General features: G+C 42.6%; 1 protein-coding gene across 1 annotated transcript in view; it reads left to right on the top strand.

Annotated features, from left to right (window-relative positions):
- The window catches only part of aamp (angio-associated, migratory cell protein), a 52,419-nt gene that overhangs the window by 21,522 nt on the left and 13,684 nt on the right, over positions 1–17,213 (top strand). Inside the window, exons 8-10 of the mRNA XM_059967520.1 lie at positions 2,064–2,176; positions 5,888–5,978; positions 7,722–7,876. Coding sequence (XP_059823503.1) covers positions 2,064–2,176; positions 5,888–5,978; positions 7,722–7,876 — 359 coding nt within the window. The remainder of the gene's footprint in view (positions 1–2,063; positions 2,177–5,887; positions 5,979–7,721; positions 7,877–17,213) is intronic.

Here is a 17,213-nt window from a genome sequence, read left to right as displayed (position 1 = left end):
AACTCCTATACTCAATGCTCTGATTTATAAAGGCCAGCATACCAAAAGCTTTCTTCACCACTCTATCCACATGAGATTCCACCTTCAGGGTACTGTGCACATTATTCCTAGATCACTCTGTTCTACTGCATTCCTCAATGCCCTACCATTTAGCCATTTATGTCCTATTTGGATTATTCCTACCAAACTGTAGCACCTCACACATCAGCATTAAACTCCATCTGCCATCGTTCAGCCCGCTCTTCTAACTGGCCTAAATCTCTCTGCAAGCTTTGAAAACCTACTTCATTATCCACAATGCCACCTATCTTAGTATCATCTGCATACTTACTGATCCAGTTTACCACCCCATCATCCAGATCATTAATGTATATGACAAACAACATTGGACCCAGTACAGATCCCTGAGGCACACTACAAGTCACTGGCCTCCAACCTGACAAACAGTTATCTGCCACTACTCTCTGGCATCTCCCATCCAGCCACTGTTGAATCCATTTTACTACTTCAATATTAATACCTAACGATTGAATCTTCCTAACTAACCCGCCGAGTGGAACCTTGTTAAAGGCCTTACTGAAGTCCATATAAGCAACATCCACTGCCTTACTGAAGTCCATATAAACAACATCCTTGTCAACTTTCCTAGTAACCTCTTCAAAAAATTCAATAAGATTTGTCAAACATGACCTTCATGATTAAGATCCAATCACTGTACAAGTTTTATAAGCATTGTTGCACTGTCCTCACCATCTCACAACACTACGAGTTGTGCTCTAAAGATAGTGTGGAAAATTTGGCACACACATGCAATATGTGGTTCACTTTCAGAGAGGAGCTGGGTACTCATTCCAGTACACAGGATCAATAACCTTACATGTTCTAATAATAAAAATAATTAGTTTATCTGATTATTTTCACATTGGCCTTTTAGGAACTTGCAAGAAATTTGTGGACGGCATTTCCTGCATTGCAATAGAATTGAGAACACTTTAATGAAATTTCATAGAACATAGGAAGTATGGGCCCTTCGGCCCACTATGTTGTGCTGATATTTTAATGTAGTCCAACATCAATCTAATCCAGGAGTGCCCAACCTGGGGTCCACAGACCCCTTGTTTATTGGTATTGGTCCATGGCATAAAAAGGGTTGGGAACCCCTGATCTAACCCTTTACTCCCACGTAGTCCACCATTTTTCTTTCATCCATGTGCCTATGTGGTCTCTTAAATGTCCCAAATGCACCTGCCTCCACCACCACACAAGCAATACTCTCTTTCTAAAAAAAAAACTGCCCTTGACATCCCTTCCCCGCTATACTTCCTTCTCATTTCTTTAAAATTATGTCCCCTCATATGAGCCAATTCTGCTCTGGGCTGTTCATTCTATCTATTCTTCATCATTTTGTACACCTCACCTCTCATTCCCCTTTGCTCAAAAGACAAAAGCCCTAGCTTGCTCAACCTTTCCTCAAGACATGCTGTCTGATCATAGCAGCACCCTGGTAAATCTCCTCTGCATCATCTCTAAGGCTTCTGAATCCTTCCTATATGGTGCCCAGAACTGAGCACAATATTGCAAGTGTGATCTCACCTGGGTTTTATAGAGCTGTATTTTATTTGCTGTAAACTTCCTTTGGAATACCCCAAGGACGTGAAATGCTGCTGGAGAAAAGCAGGGGTGATTTGTTCATTTCCCTGTGTTGCATTGCAGTTACAATACCTACGTCCCTACAACCAGCAGGCTCCTGAACCAGTGTGGTTAACTTCACTCACCTCAATGCTGATCTGACTCCACAACCTGTAGAATCACTAAGGACTAACGGCTCTACAACTTGGTTATTTACATTTTTAAAAAATTATTTGCTCACTTTGTCTTTTTTTATCTTTGCACATTGGTTGATATCAGTCTGTTATTTATAGTTAATTTTTCATAAACTCTACTGTATTTCTTTATTTTCCTGTAATTGCCTCTAAGAAAACTAATCTCAAGATAGCATATGGTAACATGTACATATTTTTACTTTTAACTTTGTGGTCACCATCTCATTGTGTCTTTCACAGGTGGTTGGTGTCTTCTCAGTTCCAAACAGCGCAAGTGATCACGTAGAGAAAGAACAAATGGATGAAGCAGAACCTACCTCCAATTCTGTGGAGTCTGTGGGATTCTGTAATGTGTAAGTCACATGCTCTGTATTGTTCTCAGTATTTCAACAGGATTAGAGTCTCTTTGAAGCATGGAGAAAAGGGTCCATGGCAACCAGACAATAACTGAATTGATGGAGGATGATGGGACCTCTAGAGCAACTGGAAGTTTGGGGAAATCAATCACTTTTCTGCCTTGCCCAATAATGATGTGAATCATTAACTATGACTCTGCTTTCTTAAGACCTGGTTAATAAGGCATAAGTCAAAGGAGTAGAATTAGGCCATTCAGCCCATCAAGTGTGCTCCACCATTCCATCACGGCTGATTTTATTATCCCTCTCAACCCCATTCTCTTGCTTTCTCCCTATGACCTTTGACAACCTTATTGATCAAAAACCTTCCAACCTTTCATTTGGTAATTCTGCAATCACGCGATAGTTTCAATTGTGATCTTTCCTACTACTAGTCCATCAGGTGAATCAAATTTATTATTATTGTCATACACTCAATGGCCACTTTATTCATCAGCCGATCATGTGCCAGCAACTCAAACATATGCACAGACGTGGTCAAGAGGTTTCGTTGTTGCTTTAACGTCGCCAAACATTAAAATGAGTAAGAAATGTGATCTAAGTGGCTTTGGTCGTAAATGATTGTTGGTGCCAGACAGGGTGGTTTGAACATCTCAAGCTACCGATCTCCTGGGATTTTCATGCACAACAGTCTCTAGAGTTTACAGAGGGAGAAAAAACCCCAAAAAATCCAGTGAGCGGCAGTTCTGTTGGTAAAAACGCCTTGTTAATGAGAGAGATCAGAGGATATGGCCAGACTAGTTCCAGCTGACAGGAAGCCGACAGTAACTCTAACAATCACGCATTACAGCACTGATGTGCAGAAGAGCATCTCTAGATGCACAACATGTCGAACCTTGAAGTGGATGGGCTCCAGCAGCAGAAGACAACACCGGATTCCACTCCTGTGCCTAATGTAGTGGCCACTGAGCCTATGTCATGAAATTTGCAAATCATTAGACTGTAGGTGACGCAATTTATTGAACTTTCCTTACAGCTTTCCTCAGAGGATTCCTTCTCTCAGCCTCAGGCTTTCCAACTAAGCACCATAGATGGTGGATGATAGAATATAGAATAGTATACACAGAAACAGGCTTTTTGGCCCACAATGTTGTGCCAAACCAATTAAATTAGTAATCAAATGGCCAATTAAACTAATCTCTTATGCATCTGCAATGTCCATTTTTTTCTCCTCACATTCATGTGCCTATCTTAACGTCGCTTAAAAATCTTCAATATTTCTGCTTCTGATATACCCCAGGCACTGCATTCCAGACACCCACCACTCTGTGCAAAAAACGTTTGTCCAACCTCTCATTATAGCACGTGCCCTCTAATCCAGGCAACATCCTGGTAAAGTCCTAATGAAGGGTCTCGGCCCAAAATGTTGACTGTTCACTCTTTTCCACAGATGCTGCCTGGTCTGCTGAGTTCCTCAGCATTTTGTGTGTGTCGCTTATCCTGGTAAACCTCTGGTGCACCCTCCACGAAGGCTTGGCATTCTTCCTGTAATGGGGCAACCAGAACTTTATGCAATATTCCAGATGTGGCCTAGCTAGAGTTTTATAAAGCTGCATGCCATATGCCTTCTTAACCACTCTATCAACCTGTGTAGCCACTTTCAGGGGGGTATGAACTTGGACCTCGAAATCCCTTTGCATCCTTAATGCTCGTTCTCACTACTAGTTCATCAGGTGATTCAAAATCAGATTTATTATGTTGCGAAATCTGTTGTTTGGTGGCAGCCATATATAAGGCTGTATGGAATTCACCATCAGAGCTTTCCACAGTGGAATTCCATTTCTTGGCCTACAGCTTTCAAATGTAGCACCATAGATGGCGGATCATGGGACTTCTAGAACAACTGTGAAAGTTTGGGAAAATCAATCACTTCTCTGCCTTGCCCAATAGTTTCCCAAACCAAGCCTGTACGTCCCAAACTTGTTTTACAGTAAACAGACCAGCCATTCACACAGGAGATAAATCGGACACTGTATATACAATAGTTCATTACTCAGCCCACTGTTTACTGAGGAAAACTCTCAAAGAGCAGGAAACACAATTAACCCTTTCACAGACAAATCACCACTCCATATTTTGGAACAGACTTCGGAATCAAGTTTATTACAACTGACGTGATACTGTTGTTTTGTGGCAGCAGTACAGTGCAATACATAAAACATCCTATAAAATACAAAAAGAAATATTTAAAAAACAATAAATTGTTCAAAAAGAGAGCAAAAAAAGTGTGGTAGTGTTCACAGACCATTAAGAAATCTGATGGTGGAGGGGAAGAAGCTGTTGCTGAAATGTTGAGAGTGTGTCTCATCAGGCTCCCTTATGGTAGTAATGAGAAGAAGGCATGTCCTAGATAGTGAGGGTCCTTAATGATGGATGCTGCCTTCTTGAGGCTTCGCCTTTTTGAAGCTTTTTTAACAAAAAGAGCAGAGTTGGCTAATCTTTGCAGTTACCTCCATAATTGATGGAGATCCAGGGAAACAACATCCCAGACCATCTCATTCCTGCTCCTGGAGCTCTCAAATTATTATATAAAAATCTAATTGTGGGCTGAGCTGCATCTGCGAAGGCAACAGCAAGGTTGATGTTTCAGCTTGAGGTGCTGAATATTGTATTTATCATCATTCCCTGACACCAGCCTCCCCTCCATGGACTCTGTCTATAGTTCTCACTGCCTTGGTAAAGCAGCCAGCAAAATCAAATACCTCAGCCATCCCCGATAAGTCTCTTCTCCCCCTCCCATTGGGCAAGAAGATACAAAAGCCGTTAGGCTCAAGAACTGCTGGGAAATATTGAATGATCCTGTAGTATGATAATATGGATTCTTGACCTCATAATCTACCTCATGGCCTTGCACCTTACTGTCTGTTGGCACGATATTTTCTCTGTAACTGTAACACTTTCTTTTGCATTCTTTTACTGTTCCCTTCTACCTCAATGCAGTAATATGAAATGTTCTGCATGGGTATCAGGAAAACCTTATTTACTATGTATCTATACGTGTTGAGGGGTTGAGTGAACTAAGACTTTTCTCTTTGGAGGAAAGGATGTTGAGAGGTAATAGAGGTTTGCAAGATGATAAGAGCCATAAGTAGAGTGGACAGCAGAGGCTTTTCTCCAGAGTTAATACGGGGGGCAGGGGGCATAATTTTAAGGTGACTGGAGGGAAGTATGGGGAGGAGTTTAAGTTTTATTTTTACACAGAATGGTGGGGGCATGGAATGTGCTGTCGGGGGTGGTGGTAAAGGCAGATACATTGGCGACGTTTAAGAGACTCTTAAGTAGGCACATGAATGATAGAAAAATAGAGAACTGTGTAGGAGGGAAGGGTTAGATTGATCTTAGAGTAGGTTAATAAGTTGGCATGACATTGTGGGCCAAAAAGCCTGGACTGTGCTGCACTATGCTGACACTCTCAGGGTACTGCGGTGACGGAATGCAGAATGTACTCCCCAGTGGCAGTGGGGTGGACAATGGGTAACTTCTCTCGGTGTGCGCTGATTCCAGAAGGCAGATCAACACTATCTTCTCCAAGCGATTCAAGGACAGGTGAAGCATGCTAACCTTGCTAGTGATGCCCACTTAAGATTATATTTTAAACCAACATTAGAATCTTTGTTGAACTTTTGTACCTTTGTTTGTCTGTGGCAGGCTTCCATTGATCGCCGTCGGCTATCTGGACGGCACCATTGGGATCTGGGATGTTCCGTCACAGACACTCCGACACAAATGGCAACTTCAGGTAAACGAGTTCTTCAGACACTGTTTGCCCTTTCCATTCCGGGTGAGCGTTTTGTCTACGTGAGCGGGGACTCCTGCGTACTCTTCAGCTGTGGGACACAGGAGAAACACCCTTCATTACTTCTAGAGGAAATATTTCTCTGGAACATCAGAGGCTGAGGGGCTGCATGAGACATAGAATTGATCACAGACCCTTTGGCCCACCTTCGGGCAGATAGGGCGTGTCAACCTTGGGTGGCAGCTCGCTTAGGAAAAGGGAAACTCTGATTTTTACCTTCCGCTGCCTTGCGGCCATACCCACCCTTGGGAAAGGCTTCGGGAGTAAATCCCGAGGAAGCAATCTGGAGCCAAGGCCCCTAAGGCAGTTTGATGTTGTTTACAACTTCACTCTGGCAGCCTCTGTGACGACACTAGAACCAAGCTGTTTGGGTGCTTGCCCTTCCCTTGGACTACATCAGTGACATGAAGAGGGGGAACCTGCTGCATGGGCAACAGTTGGTTCTTCAAACCTTCCCGCCTAGGCTTGTGCCCTGGAGAGGACACAGTCCACCAGAGTCGCAAACCCATGATCCCCTGGGATCAATGGCTGCCTACCTACCTACCTGGCCCACAATGTGGTGCCAACCTTTTAACTTACTCTAAGATCAATCTGACCCTTCTCTCTCACATAGCCCTCCATTCTTCTTTCATCATGTGCCTATCTAAGAATTTCTTAACTGGCTTCCACCACCACACCTCCATACGTAGCAGTGTGTCCCACACACCCACCACTTTGTGTAAAATCTTACCTCTGACATACCTCCTACGGATTAATAGTTTGGCATGGACTACCTGGCCTGTGTCTGTGCTGCAGTGTTCTAAAACTCTTACCGTTTTCTCCAATCACCTTAAAATTTAGCTCCCTGCTGTCCACTTAATTTATGACACTTATCATCTTGTACACCTCTAGCAAGTCACCTTTTGTCCTCCTTTGCTCCAAAGAGAAAAGCCCAAGCTTGGTCAACCCATCTTTATAAGACGTGCTCTCTAATCCAGGCAGCATCCTGGCAAATCTCCTCTGCACCTTCTCTAAATCTTCCTATAATGATGTGACCAGAAATGAATACAATATTCCAAGTGTATTCTAACCAGAGTTTTATAGAGCTGCAACATTACATCGCAGCTCTTGAACTCTGTTCCCCAACTAATGAGCCAGCACACCATACACCTTCTTAATCAACTTGTTGGGCAAATTTGAGGGATCAGTGGACGTGGACCCCAAGATCTCTCTGTTCCTCCAAATCTTGCCATCTGCCAACCTTGGTTCTGTAGCCATTAACACTATCCAACAAGATAAATGAACACTTCTCAGGCTTCCAGCCAGGTATTGATTATAACCGACGTTTTGATGACAAACTGCCATCTTCATCAGGAATGAAGTTTGTCATTGTAACGTTGGTTATAATCAATACCTGTTTCTGCCTGGAGCCTGAGAAGAGCTTTATTTGTCATATATGCCTGGAAAGCATTAGATCCTTTTTCTCTATCGAACAAGATCCTGATGAAGGGTCTTGGCCCGAAAACTCAACTTATTTTTCCCCCTCCCTGCCTGACCTGCTGAGTTCCTCCATCATTTTGTGTGGGTTACTCTGGATTTCCAGCATCTTCAGAATCTCTTGTGTTTAAGATTCATCAATGTGTGAAATGTTGCTTCTGACCGAGGGCTTGAGGTGCAGGCTCACTGACCAGTTCTCCCATCCTTTAGGCTGGCATTGTCCAATTGCTGTGGGAGGAGCACTCACCGATTATATACACGGGAAGCCTCGACGGGGCTGTGCGCATCTGGGATGCCCGATCGGGAAGGATGGAAAACGAATGCTGTGGGCATGCGGCAGAAATCCTGGACTTTGTGGTGAACAAGTGAGTGAATCTGTCTCTGCTTCACCTTCTCACCACCAAGACATAGCATTTACACTCCCCAACATGTGCCCACATACTGAAATGTGGCAGTAGTTCTGGAGCTGGACTGGAGACTGGGGGTGTCGACCTGAAATTATTAACCTGCTCGGTTGAGGAAAAACACCAGGGACACGAAATTACCTCTGAGACGGTTTTTATTCAGAGAGGAGTTCGCAGCCCCACGCACTTCGGGCGTAAGGTAGCCAACTCCCAATTTGTCGGTTTACGAAGGTCATACTTATACCCAAAAGCAGGGTACTACATTCGCAAATATGGTTACCGATTCAAATTCATCAATTGATTGGCTATTGCATAGCTAAGCACGTGAAATACTCGGAATAAGCATAGCTGCAAGAGTAATACTCGGGTATGGACGCAAGCAAATCACTCAAAGTAGGTATATAGCTCAAAATACTTTGCCGAACACATTGTCTTGTGGTCGGAGGTTCCCTTTTCTTTGTGGTTGCCACATGCTATCTGGAATCTTAGCTACTTTCCCAATAACGTATCCTCCCCCTGGTCCTGTCTACATATTTTGCTACACTTACCCCTCGCCCACCCCTTCTACATGTACCCCTTACCCTCTTCACATTCTCAGGGGCTGCTACTTCAGTTGAACTGAGTGACAGTTTTGACTTGTTGAAGGCTAGGACTTCATCCAGTGGAACTGGGAAATACAGATCCATAATTCCTTAAACTGGGTACTGTAGCAGTAGGCACATTGGCCTTCATAAATCAAAGTTTGCAGTTGTACAAGAGGCTAAATTTAGATCTGGTACCTACCTACAAGAAAGATATCAATAAGATTGAAAGAGTATAGAGAAAATTTACGAAGATGTTGAGGACCTAAGTTACAGGGAAAGGTTGAACAGGTTAAGACTTTTTTCCATAAAGATTCATAGAAGCATACAAAAATTTGAAGGGTATAGATAGGGTAAATGCAATCATTTTTCTACTGAAGTTGGGTCACAGATCAGAGCTAGACCTCAAGAACTGGAGGGGGAGTTTTTTCCCTCAGAAGGTGGTGCATGTATGGAACAAGCTGCCAGCAGAAGTGATGAATGTGGATCAATTTCAACATTTAAAAGGAGTTTGGATAGATACCCAGATAGGAGGGTATGGAGGTCTATAGTCCATGTGCATGTCAATGGGACAAGGCAAAATAACAATTCATCAGGGACTAGATGGGCTGAAGGGCCTGTTTCTGTGTATAGTCCTCTATGACTCTAACTTGGAGGGCTGAGGGTAATATTCAAGAGGTGTATAAAATCATAAGGGCATGGATAGGGTGAATATGCACTAACTTTTCTCCAGAATTATGGAATCGAGCTAAAGGGAATAGCTTTGGGGTGAGAGGGGAAAGATCTGATACAGTGTTTAACAACCTTTTTTTAGCCTGACACCCCCTCTAAAGCACCTTCATATGTGTCAACACCCCCTTAAAGCACCTTCATACTTGCTGATACCCCCTTAAAGCACCTTCATACCTGCTGATACCCCCTAAAGCACCTTCATACTTGCCAACACCCCCTAAAGCACCTTCATACTTGCTGATACCCCCTAAAGCACCTTCATACTTGCTGATACCCCCTAAAGCACCTTCATACTTGCTGATACCCCCTAAAGCACCTTCATACTTGCCAACACCCCCTAAAGCACCTTCATACTTGCTGATACCCCCTAAAGCACCTTCATACTTGCCAACACCCCCTAAAGCACCCTCATACTTGCTGATACCCCCTAAAGCACCTTCATACTTGCTGATACCCCCTTAAAGCACCTTCATACTTGCTGATACCCCCTTAAAGCACCTTCATACTTGCTGATACCCCCTTAAAGCACCTTCATACTTGCTGATACCCCCTTAAAGCACCTTCATACTTGCTGATACCCCCTTAAAGCACCTTCATACTTGCTGATACCCCCTTAAAGCACCTTCATACTTGCCAACACCCCCTTAAAGCACCTTCATACTTGCCAACACCCCCTAAAGCACCTTCATACCTGCTGATACCCCCTAAAGCACCTTCATACTTGCCAACACCCCCTAAAGCACCTTCATACTTGCTGATACCCCCTAAAGCACCTTTATACTTGCCGATACCCTTCTTAGGCACAATATACTTTCTGATGCCCTTCTGGTGTAAAAACATTTCTACCATATGCTAACATGAGAAAAATTCTGCTTTAATGTTTTATTTGTCTTTAAACCTAGCTTACACAGTACCTGTACAGCAGCTTTGGTACCAATGTGATCCTTGAGCTTGATGGTTTTCAGAAAGAGTTGAAATATCTGGTTCAGGTTGTGACAGCAAAAGCCTTAAGTACCGATGTATAACAATGTCCAAGTAGTTTCTGTTTTTGTGAGTTCACTGCACTGAAGCCTCTTTCAACAAGATGGATGTATAATGAAGAGCAGTTTGGCTCTTCTCCAAAGGCCAGGAAACTTCATTTGACAGTGTAGCCATGTACCACAAAAGCTGACATTTTTGAAATGCAGTTTGCTGCTTCATCATTCTGAATTTCGATAATTTCTTCTTGCAAGCCCTCTTCCTGTTCTTCCACCTTGCAAAAATTAAAAAATGGGTTAATTATCCAGTCTGGAATTTCCAGATCATTCAAATCCTTGAATCGATTCTGAAAATACTTCTTCAGTGACTGCAGGTGTAAGCAGTACTCTTACAAATCACTGTCTGTGAAAGAGAGTGCCATACTTGCCATGCAGGGAACTGTGAGAACATTCTTCTCCCAATGTTATGCTTATAATTTCAAGTTTTCTGATAAAAGTGGAACACTGCACTTTTTGCCTGGATTAAATTGAAATTCTCACCCCGCAATTTCATATTTAGAATGTCCATTTTGCCATACATTTCGGCTAGGTATGCCACATCTCCACATAGAGGTTCAATCTTGTTTCCCAAACTCTTACTGACTTGCAGCAAAAATTCAATGACAGTGTCAAAAAGAACGAAGAAACGTTTTAAGCAGCAGCCGTTTGACAGCCAATGCACTTCAGTGTGAAGAAGCAGGCATTCAAACTCTTCATGATTATCTTGGCATAACTGGTGAAATGTTTTGCTATTTATTGGATGAGCTTTAATTTTGTTGATAGCTTGAAAAAGTCATGCTTGAAAAAGGTCGATGGCTAAGGGTTTTGGCTGGAAGGTGTTGATGAATTACAGACAGACAGACAGACATACTTTATAGATCCCGAGGGAAATTGGGTTTTGTTACAGCTGCACCAACCAAGAATAGTGAAGAAATATAGCAATATAAAACCATAAATAATTAAATAATAAGTTAATCAATCCAAGTGGAAAAAAGTACGCAATGGATTGTGAACATACTTGGAATTCTTTTTTTCATAAATGCTATTAAACCAGCATGGTGACCTGTCATATATGATGCTTCATCTGTTGCACAAGAAATCATATTCCTAATTGGAATACTTTTATTCTCAATATGTAATTTGAATTTGTTGTAGATTGATTCTCCATGGACAATTATTTTTAACTTTTTACGAAAGAGTATCTCTTCATAAACTTTTCCATCTTTGATAAACTGTATGTATACCATTAGCAATGCCTCTGTCTCGAACAGTTGACTTATCCAGCTGTATCCCATATTCTGTTTTTTTGTAGCTCTGTGCATGTTGATACTCAATGTCTTCACTTATTTTGTTACTATGACGAGCTACAGAGTTATTACTCAGAGGAATTGGTTTTAAAATACTGGTATCTATTTTGGGAACAGTGGTGATACAGCCGCAATTATTAATCTTTTAGCAACTGTATAAGGTTTCCCACACTTTACGATCATTTTGGAAATGTTATAAGAATCAATGAGATCACTGTAACGGTCATTTTTTAGCTTTCTTGGCAAATGATTCGCGTGTGCAGCGCATTTCAAATGTTTCTTCCGTCTCCTGGAACTGAGTATGCCATAAATAGCCCTTTCAGGGTGCTTTTACGGAAGTGTTCCAGCAATCTTGATGGTTTCATTAGACAGTAGGGTATTACAAATAGGACACATGGGGTGTCGCTGATCTGACGGGAACGGAATAAAACCATACTCCAGGTGCGTAACCTTCTATTCACGCACTTCCTGTAGTTTCTGTTTCTTAGCGGGATTAGAATTCAAGGCCTCACCACCTTCAGGCTCATAGAGATTGCACTATACGTATTTATCCATCATTAACAGGGCTAAATTAAAATAAACAATTAACACAAACTGGGATGCCTATCAGATGTGGACGATGGCAGCACGTTGACACGGATGGAGCAATGGTATCAGCACGCAAAGGCAAAGATGAAGATGATCACAACAGAGCAAATTACATTGTCAAGGATTCAGATTGGAATCTGAATGTTAGTCGGGACCGAGCTGGTGTTTGACAAGCTACCTTTATACTATTCCATTTAGTGTGATTGACCAATCACGTAAGGTCTCATAATTCTCAAAGATGGTTCTTGACTGCACTTATGAAGCTGAGGTCACTTTCATCACCTTGAGTTGGCAGGTTCACTGGTTCTATTTCATCGTTAGGTTCCAGCCAGTGCTGTACCGTTGCACGACCTGTTTTCTGTAAATCTGTAGAGAAAGTCGAGAGGGTGTTCTTGACTTGCCAACTGTTAAATTGAATGAACTCGTTCTGTGCCGCGAGTCAAGGGGAACTGTTGGGCGCCCTAGTTGCTGATTTGTGCATCCACAATACTGTCTCTGGTTGATGAGATTGAATGAGATTGCTGAGTTTCAGACGCATTGTGATAATGATTGTTTGCTACCTGCAGAGCTGTGGTTCCTTCTGTGTTCCTGTCCCTTGTCTTGTTATTTTGGAAGTGCCTGCTCTCCTAATGGTCGGTCAGGTCTTGTGCCTTAAGTCAGAGTAATGCTTACCATGCCCCCCACCCCAAAAATCTTGAACTTGCCCCCAATGACTTTTATTTCCCCTAATTCCCCCTTATGACACTTAACTGCTCCCATTGGGAATCACTGATTTAATGGAAGGGACTTTTAGAGGAAGTTGTTAAGACAGGTACATTAATAAATTTTAAGGTACTTTGGCATTTTCTTCATATTCCCACCCCTCCTCTATCAAAGTTAAAGTCTAGTTTATCATCAGATGTACAAGTCCATGAGTGCAGGTTCAATGAAAAACTTATTTGCAGCAACATCCCAGGCACAAAGCATCAAGTAAGTAGCATTCAGAATGAACGCATAAAGTAAACACAAGTTGTACACAATTTTTACATGAAAAAGCACAAATGGGGTGGGAGGGGAGTCAATTTTAGTGAAAGTGATCAGCGTTGTTAAACTGTAGTAATGGGGTTTTGCCAGTTGGTACATGAACCATATGGTAGCTGATTCCGTACCTGGTGGTGTGGGATTTTAGGCTTCTGGGAGCTGTGAGAGACGGCGGGGAGTTTTGGATGTTGCCTTCCCAGGAGCTTCTGTAGGTACTATCCCATGGTGAGGAAGGATGTGCCTGTGAGATATTGGGTTGAATCCACTGTTCTGCAGTTTCTTGCATTCCTGTGCACTGGAATTGCTCTGCCAGACCATGGTGCAACAAGCCAGGATACCTTCAGCAGTACATATGTACAAGTTGGTTAGTGTTCAGTGACAAGCTGAACCTCCTCAACCTAAGAAAGATCCTGGCATGCTGTCTTTATGTTTGTGTCTCTTCACAGGGCTCAGGACAGGTCATCTAATATGTTAATACCCAGTAATTTGAGTCCCTTCACTGGTCAGGGTTGACTGTGGATATTGCATCCTACGCGAGCCAGGGCAGATTGATATGGAGAGCAAACTGTTGCCCATGCAGCAGACTGCCTCTTTCTCACAGCTTATCAATCCGAAGGGATAACAGAGACTGATACAGCTTGGCACCAGCACTGTCACAGGATTTGCCAGTCAGTGTTGATCACAGAGACTGCCTTTTGGATTCTAGCTCCAGATTTTTTTTTCTCAGGGTTTCTTCCCGAAGCCTTCACCATGAGTAGGTATAGATGTAAGACAGTGGAGGTATGAGATCTGAGTTTTCTTCTCCATCGTGAGCCGCCTGTCAATAGCAACGGTTCCACCGACCTTACTAACAAAGACACACATGGAAGCTAGAAACAGAACTTAATTGTCTGAGGCTACCTGAGATGCATGCGATTGGGAGCACTTAATAGCTAGTGAGAGCTTATCCCCACTAGCCTCCATCACCACCACTGCATAGTGCAGGACAGCTGTGCCAACTTTTCAACCTACTCTCATTTCCTCCCTACTCTCATTTCCTCCCATGTAGCCTTCCAGTTTTCTGTTCTGTCATTCATGTTCCTTATTAAAAGTCTCTTAAATGTACCTTCCACTGACAAGTTTCTTTTTTGTGATATTCCTCTTAAATTCTGTGATGAATACCAAGGACATCATAGTGATCGCATCATTGCCAGTGTAAACTGGTGCATGTTTGCCTTTCTTCCCCTCCCTGAAGTCAACAATCAGCTCTTTAGTTTTGCTGAAATTGAGTGAGATCTTGTTGTCGCAGCTCCACTAAGCAAAGTGTCTTATCTTGCTCTGGTAAACTGGTCATTGCCACCAGTGATTCATCAACAACAGTAGTATCGACATTGAACTTGAAGATTGCATCAGATCAGTGCTTAGCCACACAGTCGTGGGTGTACAGAGAATAGAGCAGGAGGTTAAGTATGCAACCTGGAGGTGCACTTGTGTTAATGGTAAGCAAGGAGGAAAAGTTAGCATTTCTGGCTAATTGAGGTATGTCAATGAAGAAGCTGAGTATCCAGTTCCCTGATTTTCAAAACCCATTGACTGTCTGGGAAAAGAAGCATAGAACGGTACAACACAGTACAGGCCCTTCAGCCCATGATGTTGTGCTGACTTTTTAACTTGTTCTAAGGTCAATCTAACCCTGCCCTCCTACCTAACCCTCCATTTTTCTACATCCATGCGCCTATCTAAGAGTCTCTTAAATGTCCCTAATGTATCTGCCTTTGCCAGTTCCCCTGACAGGGTACTGTACACACCTACTACTCTCTTAAAAATAAAAACTCACCACTAATATTCCCTCTACGCTTTTCTGCAGTTACCTTAAAATTATGCCCCTTCATATTATGTATTTCCATCCTGTAAGAATGTGTGTCCACTCATTCTATGCCTCTTATCAACTTGTAGATCTCTGTCAAGTCACCTCTCATTCTCCTTTGCTCCAAAGAGAAAACCCCTAGCTTGCTCAACCAGAAAATCTGCAACTTGCTTAACTGTGTGTTATAATTGTATTGAAATATCTATGAACCCTCTTAAGTAAGGTTGAATGCTAAGTAAATCTCAGCAGATCAGGATGCATTTGCGGATTGAGAAATTTTTCACGTCAATATTCCTCTGCTTTTCCTTCCTGTGGCTTTTACCGAGCATGATTAATTTGAAGCATCGTATTAGTAAGCACGATTGCTTCATGGCTTGCAATGGAAAAAGTTGTCTCAGCTTTGCTGTCCCACTGAGTGATGTTGCCCAAGAATTTTGTGACGTCAAGAGCTTATTTGCTGCGTAGCAATGATTATGAAGCTAAAGAGGTAATGCCTTTGGAACTTGCATTCACAAAACTCCACCAAAAGTTTGAAAATTAAACACTGCAGATGCTGGAAACTCATTTCTGCAAGCACTCAGCAATGTTTTTGCAATCCATTCTTCAGAGGCCAAGAATGAGGCACAAAACTTATTGCTTACAGCTGTTTTATTAAGTATTGCAAAAGCAAAGTAAGAGCTGACTAAAAAGTAGTCGCAGACTTCTCATACCAGACTAAGGATAACAGAGATTTCATTGATAACTGTTATCCAATAAGATTCAAGTATTGTGATACCTGCTACTGAAACAAAAAAGTTTCTAGTAAAATAGATGCAAGAGTACTGTAATTACTGGAAAAATCACTATATAGGTGAATGTATAAAAATAGAAGCAAGCATAGAAACATTAAATTGCAAGAAAAGAAATAACAATTTTACAGCTCAGTCAATCCAAGAGCAGGAGTAAAGAGGACCTTAAAAATGAAACATTATAACTTCTGAAGTTGCATAGATGTTGCTTGACTTGCCGAGTGTTTCTGGCATTTTCTGTTTCTATGAATTGATCTCAGTCATAGAGCAGTACAGCAGAGACATAGACCCTTTGGCCCAGCTAGTCCATGCTGACAATGGTGCCACTCAGCTAATCCCAGTTTGCTGTGTTTGGCCGATATCCCACCAAGCCCCACCCTCTATGTACCTAAATGATTGTTTTTGTTGAGGATCAGGCAGCATCTATGGAGAGGAGTAGTAGTTGACATTACAGACCCTTTATCAGGACTGGAAAGGAAGGGAGTAGGGGCTAGAATAAGAAGGTAAGGGGAGGGGAAAGAGTACAGTTGTAGTGAGTCTGGATGAGCACGTGGTCAAAGAGTCAGAGGAAAGAAGTTTAACTCTTCTCATCAGGAATTCGGTGAGTCCCTCTCTGACCTCTGCTGTTCTCCGATTCTTCCACCATGTGCTCATCTGGCCTTGCTCCTCTTGGAAAGGTTTTCCAATCGAATACACTCACACCAAGTTTCTCAAAGTACAATTGTTATCGAAGTATGTATACCATGTACAAACTTACTATTTTCTCGCAGACTGCCGCAATACAAGGAAACACAATAGAGTCCATGAAAAACCCCACACAGAGATCATCAAACATCTAGTGTGTGGGGAGAAAAAGATCAAATCATGCAAATAATAGAAAAAGTAAATAAATAATGCACAGAACATGAACCACGGAGTCCCTGGCAGTGTAGAAATCCTCCATGATACCACAAAGTCAAGTTTATTGTCATTTAACTATGTACTGTGGCGACCCACTTTCTGCTCAGGCGAACCGGCTCACAAATGGCCAGCACGCTGGGGGAGACTTTGGTAATGTACCTCTGACGTCACTTCCGCCCGGAGAGGGCGGGCGCTAGAGACTAAATGCCAGCGCTGCGAAGTTTGAATAAACTAGTCTAGAAATGACTTACCGACTGCGTGTCGTTGTCTCTAGCTCTGTATGTAGTACATCGCTACATTGGTGACCCCAACTGTCCAAACGGGATTTGGACCAAAGATGACCGACTCTTCATCTGTTCACGCAGTTTCGCTAAAACTGCTGACTTTCTGGACGCTGCGACCACGCGTGTGGTTTAGCCAAGCAGAAGCCCAGTTCCAGATTCGGCAGATACCTTCTGATTCCACGCATTACTATCACGTGGTGAGCGCCCTTGATCAGGAGACTGCCGCCCAGGTTACA

The sequence above is a fragment of the Hypanus sabinus genome, chromosome 4 (genome assembly GCF_030144855.1).
Source record: "Hypanus sabinus isolate sHypSab1 chromosome 4, sHypSab1.hap1, whole genome shotgun sequence".
Lineage (NCBI taxonomy): Eukaryota > Metazoa > Chordata > Chondrichthyes > Myliobatiformes > Dasyatidae > Hypanus > Hypanus sabinus.
The sequence above is the reverse complement of the archived record's forward strand: the minus strand, read 5'-3'. Positions and strand labels throughout refer to the sequence as shown.